Below are 6,092 nucleotides of genomic sequence, written 5' to 3' on the forward strand. Positions count from 1 at the left end.
TTTCCACAAATTCCACAACAGTAGGGTTTCTCCCCAGTGTGTATCCTTTGATGATATATTAAGTTAGAGTTACATCCAAAATGTTTCCCACAAACATCACAACTATATGGTTTCTCCCCAGTGTGTATTCTTTGATGCAGTTTTAATTTAGAATTTCTTATAAAGTCTTTTCCACAAATTCCACAACAGTAAGGTTTCTCCCCAGTGTGTGTTCTTTGATGCAGTTTTAATTCAGCATTTGTTCTAAAGTATTTTTCACAAATTCCACAACAGTGAGGTTTCTCCCCAGTGTGTATCCTTTGATGATATTAAGGAACGGTTTGTTGTAAACTGTTTTCCACACACTTCACAACTATATGGTTTCTCCCCAGTATGTATTCTTTTATGATTTTTTAAGTTAGAGTTACAACCAAACTGTTTTCCACAAACATCACAATGGTAAGGTTTCTCTCCAGTGTGTATTCTTTGATGCAGTTTTAATTCAGAATTTTTCCTAAAGTATTTTTCACAAATTGCACAACTGTAAGGTTTCTCCACAGTGTGTATTCTTTCATGCTTTCTTAAACTACTATTTGCTCTAAAGTGTTTTCCACAAACCGTGCAACTGTAAGGTTTCTCCCCAGTATGTATTCTCTGATGTGTTTTTAAGCTACCACTTGTTTCAAACTGTTTTCCACAAACTATACAACTGTAAGGTTTCTCTCCGGTGTGTATTCTTTGATGTATTTTTAAACTATAATTTCTTCTGAAATGTTTTCCACAAACTGTACAATTGTAAGGTTTCTCTCCAGTATGTATTTTGTGATGCAGTTTTAATTCAGAATTTCTTATAAAGTCTTTTCCACAAATTGCACAACTGTAAGGTTTCTCTCCAGTATGTCGTCTTTGATGTATTTTTAATTCATCATTTGTTAAAAAGTATTTTCCACAAACTACACAACTGTAAGATTTCTCCCCAGTATGTCTTCTTTCATGCTTTTTTAATTCATTATTTGTTGGAAAATGTTTTGTACAAAGTGTACAACTGTAAGGTTTCTCCCCAGTATGTATTTTCTGATGTGTTTTTAAGCTACTATTTGTTACAAAAAGTTTTCCACAAACTGTACAACTGTAAGGTTTCTCCCCAGTATGTATTCTCTCATGTATTTTTAAGCTATAGTTTCTTCCAAAATTCTTTCCACACACTATACAAAGATATGGATTCTCTTCAGAATGTATCCTTGTATCTTGCTTTCCATAATCCACCGTTACAGATACTTTTCCACAGATTACCTGACTGTGTGGTTTATCTATACCCTGGTGTATATCAGATTGTTTTAGGTTATTTACATTTAAATTTTTTTCACATATATCACTTGGTTTTGGAGAGTTGATGACTTTTGTAAAGGGATCTTCTTGTAATAAAACACGAGATTCAGGAAACTGACTTCCACAACAGACTGTCGCACCAGTCTTTATATCTAAAATCAAAATAAATAATACAACAATCACAGTTAATAACAGATGTATATCACTTTATTTGGTGAAGTTCTAATACAATCAACACAGATACTGAAATATAAAATAATTATAACAATTTTCATAGTTTCACACATTTTCCTCTTACTTTACTTAGTTGATCATCATGGAACTTTCTAACATGTTGACTGACGTTAGTATTTTAAAATTTCCTGATAATGAACCCTTTCACAGCAGGTACCCCTTTAAACCCTTTTCTGCACAACTCTGAGTGTTACATTAAACATTTAATCAAACACCTTTAATGTGAATGAAATTAACATTATAATGTATGTTGTGATTTGAAATTTTATGTTATCTGTGTTTTAAGTCCTTTATTTCAAAAGAAACCTTTAAAAACTACTTAAAAATTCAGATGTATTGTCATGTGACCAACTAGCTATAAAAATGCTCCACTCTGGCTCTGTATCTTAAATAATTCCTGTGGCTCAACATGCAACATTCTGTAACTTTGATGTTGGGTTCCAATAATACGACATTACTAAACAAGTTATAATCATAAGCAGTCCTGATGCCCAAACGACAACCCTTGGATCTAGATTTGGGTTCATCAGCCCTGTAATTCCAATGACAAGATGCAGGACCTCGTCTGCCTGGTTAGGGCCTGAACGAATTAACATTCTTTTAAAAATGTTAGCGTTGCGTGTGTGGTCAGTTGACCTTTACTGCCCAAGAATTAGATTTCATAGTGTCCAGGAGAAGAGCATACCGGTTCCAGAAGTAGTGCAGACCCCACTAGTTTGCTATTACTATATCTAATTCTCGCATACTTCATTTCTATACATACACTTTTTGTGTGAATCTTGCCCTTACCAGCCCCTCCACCTTGTGATGTGAGAATCTAGCTATAGTATTATGGAGATGTGTTTTGTAAGTTAACATTTTTCTATACCGAAAATGTATTGCTGATAATACTTACTTCTTCTCACACATTCCTGCCCTTCCTCCCCATGAAGTGAACATTTTTGGCTATGCTAATTTGGACTGTCTTAAAAATTGAATAGAAAATAATAACATGGACTTTATACACAGATCTTGTTTAAGGTGTGCATTGATGTAGGTGGAGAGAATCACAAGATTTAAACTGCTGTGGGCAATATAGTTGGGTATAAAGGCTGGAGCAAGTGAGCTAAGATTCATACCAATGTTTAGATGAGTAGAGAATATGAAACTATATTGTGAGGAAAGGTAAATATTAATGGAAATACGTTTTCGGTATAGGAAAATGTTGACATTTCTGTACACTTGCTAATCATACTGTAAAAGGAATCCATCCTAAACTTGATAAAAGAATATATAACCTTGATAAACCTGTGACAAATGACATATTAATGAACAAAACAGGCCCAAACAAAAAACTAAATTCAAGATGTTGCATAAATTAAAATAATCTCAGTGTACAGGCTATAATGTGGAATATAAAGTATCCTGTGTTTTGGAGTTGACTGTAGAAGTAGAACCCACGTTGAGGTGGCGATACAACATTTACCAGTCTTAACCTCCATTCGTCACTCTCGCATGTTGAAGAAAACAAAATCATAAAGAAAACTATAAGATAGGAGATCAAGATGTGGGTGCTCAAAACAACTATGTCCCACATGAATATCACCCTTCACAGCTTCCAGACAGTTGTGGTAAGTGACTTCTCTCCAAAATAATAACATATAATAAAAAAAAAAGAAAAATAAGGTTCTACTACTGGCTGTAAGTAAGATAAACTTACCTCGTGATGTTGACGTTCCAGCCCCCATTATAGTAGTAAATCACTAATTTAACTTAATTAATAGTACAGTAGATAAATTATACTAGTTTAACTCTCAACCACCATCCATTAATTCCACTGTAACTACCCATTTTCAGACTTTACACAAGCCTTTATATGTGATACGGTGTTCGGTATTATAAATTATTAGAAATATAGAACAACTTTACACAGCAAAGAAAGAAATAACTTAAACGTTTTAAGATAATAAAAGAAGGGTATTAAAATTATTATAAAAAGCTGAACTGTTCATTAATACCCAAAGGACTTAAAAAAACGAATATAAAAATTATCTCTCTTTTTGTTTTCTATTTTGGGTCTTTTATTGCTGTTAGAGGGGGCATGAAGTAAGGCAAGTATCTTCAAGTGCTCACAAGATGGATCAGCTGTGTTGAAGTGCCGAGCTACAGGTTTATCTTGATCTTTAATCAAGATGCTACATAACTGTTATCGTGTACGTTCAGCGAGCATTCGTCTGGTTTCTCATACGAAGATTTGGTCAGAGTTGTTACAAATAATATAATAAACTAAACATTTAGATGTACATGTCAAATAGCTATTAACAGAATACGTTGATTTAGGGCCTCTAATAGATGTTCTATGATCAATATATGATCAAGTGTTGCATCTGCTTCTCTGACAACTATACGTACCAACTTGAGTAGCAGATGTTGTTTTACTTATTTTTGTAGTTTTGAATCCTTTACTTTTCACATATAGTTAATTTTTAATGTTTTATTTTTTGTTCTTGTCACCACCTATTGATCTCGACACAAGTCAATGGTACCCTCAAGGCATATAACAGTTTCTTTGAAAGACGTGCACAACCCTTCAACAAAATTCTCATTCAAAGTGTAATATTGGAGAAATGATAAAAAGCATGACGTATATTTAAACCTTTCAGTTATAACTAATAAATAATTAATCAAAATATAAAAGTAAGACGTAAATACAATTTATAGTGTATCTAAGTATAATGTATTTAATTAAGAACCAACCAACCATAAGTACCATAGTCAATCAAGTAGCCAACAATACTAGGGTCATTTACATGTACTCCATGACGACAACTGCAAATTTCAAAAGGTTATGTAAGTCTGTGTTAAAGTATACTTGACTACCGACGCATCATACATTTATATCTCACTATTTACATGATTTGTCATTTTCCATGCTCCGGCTAGTTTGTTATAGATGTGAGTGATTTCATTTCTTTTATGTTATTTCTGATCTTTTTCAGGGACCCTTTCATCATTTTGATTTTGATCCCACTCAGTGGTGAGTGTTGCCTGATTAGGTATTCTTCTTTCCAAATCTGCACTAGCAACCAGTTGACTGATATGAAAAAAAATCTTGATAGCAGCGAGCTCTATTGCGATGGGGGTGTTCCATAATACCATTAAGTGCACTTTCCGGATGGTAAACAATTATACACATTACTGGTCTGCCATTAATTGATTATCATGAATAAAGCTTAAGGGGATTTTGCCCATCCCTGTTGACCTCTCAGTTTAATAAATCAGGGTCACTTTTCAGAATAGGGAACATGGTTCATCTATTGCATTGTCACTGAAGCATTATTCCTTGGGACTCCCTAATGTGAGTATTCCCCCATTTTTCCTAGTGGAGCATGGGAGTCCTTACCACTTCCAGTTTCCAGTTGCTCGAGTGGTGAACAGAGGTCTATTGCTCCTGAGTGATGCTTGAACTCATTATTCCACTCAAGGAGAAGAGAGCAAAGCTGAGTATCCTCCTTCCAATAACCCTGGATGTTTTTCCCAGATGTATGGTGGGAGCAGGACCAGCCCATACAAGAGCCTCCTCATAATTCCAACTTTTTGCTATCTAGTTGGTTTGAGCATGGTCCTTATTTTTGGTTATTCCCTTGATTCCTTATGATTCTGCACATGGAGCATAAATTCCTGGTTTGTTCCACATCCTCCTCATAATTTGAGGGGTGGGGTGCAGAAGGTGTTGCCTTGCCCATGAGTTGGGGAGCTAAGATTTCAGTTTGTAATCCCAGGCAGGGTAATATCTGTTTCTTTAGGTTGAGTGAGACATGATAGGTTCCGTAAATCTGAGTTCAGTTTGTGAAATTTTGTGCTTCTTCAGGTTGGGGCAAGGGTTTGTCCACTTTTGTGTTGCTTGCTTTCTCTTCATAAATGGGCCATATGCCAGCCTGTACAGTTTTCTCTAGTGGGTGAAGCAACCGAACTGCCAGAGATATTGAGAGATGGCAAACTTGATAAGACAAGACCCAAAGAAGTCTTTGCTCCTCCAACAAAAACCCAGAGTAGGAAATATGAACTAACTGATGAACACAAACTGTCAAAGTGACAGGGGATAAGATATGTGACACATTAGGATCCAAATGGAAAAACTAAATGTGAAATGAACTTCTGAAACCCTTTATTGTACTCAATATAACATATGAGAGCCTGAACCAGGCAAAAAAAAAATTCCGGATCCGAACTGTCATAAAAAATGAGAAATGGAGGGAAAATGAATAAGAGAGACAGCCTTATCCTCTTGTTTAGTACCTGAAGGTTTGGTTAGAAAGGAGCTATCTGGATACAACAGAACATAGGTGGAATGGGAAAAGATGAACATAAATTGGAAACACATCCAAACATCGACATCCACTAGCCAACAACAGAAACAAACAAGTCTTAAGAGAAAGGTATTATAGGAACACAATGCCAAAGGTTCAAAGGGTGGACTAGATAAGGCATAAAGAACTACTGTGATATCCCAATTAGGAAACTGGAAAGGGTACAAGGATGGATAACCTGAAAAGACTTCAGAAGCAAGG

At 35.1% G+C, this 6,092-nt stretch overlaps 1 protein-coding gene across 1 annotated transcript; it reads right to left on the reverse strand.

Annotated features, from left to right (window-relative positions):
• Positions 1–2: 2 nt before the first annotated feature.
• On the reverse strand, positions 3–3,269 carry LOC106475955 (zinc finger protein 501-like; the record flags this gene model as incomplete). The annotated part of the gene is made up of 3 exons (XM_022379955.1): positions 3,242–3,269; positions 393–1,460; positions 3–310 (listed from the first exon to the last, which is right to left on the reverse strand). Coding segments are annotated over exons 1-3 (1,404 nt in total), but the record flags the coding sequence as incomplete, so codon positions are not given.
• Between the last annotated feature and the right edge of the window lie 2,823 nt (positions 3,270–6,092).

Source organism: Limulus polyphemus, unplaced genomic scaffold (assembly GCF_000517525.1).
Source record: "Limulus polyphemus unplaced genomic scaffold, Limulus_polyphemus-2.1.2 Scaffold9511, whole genome shotgun sequence".
NCBI lineage: Eukaryota > Metazoa > Arthropoda > Merostomata > Xiphosura > Limulidae > Limulus > Limulus polyphemus.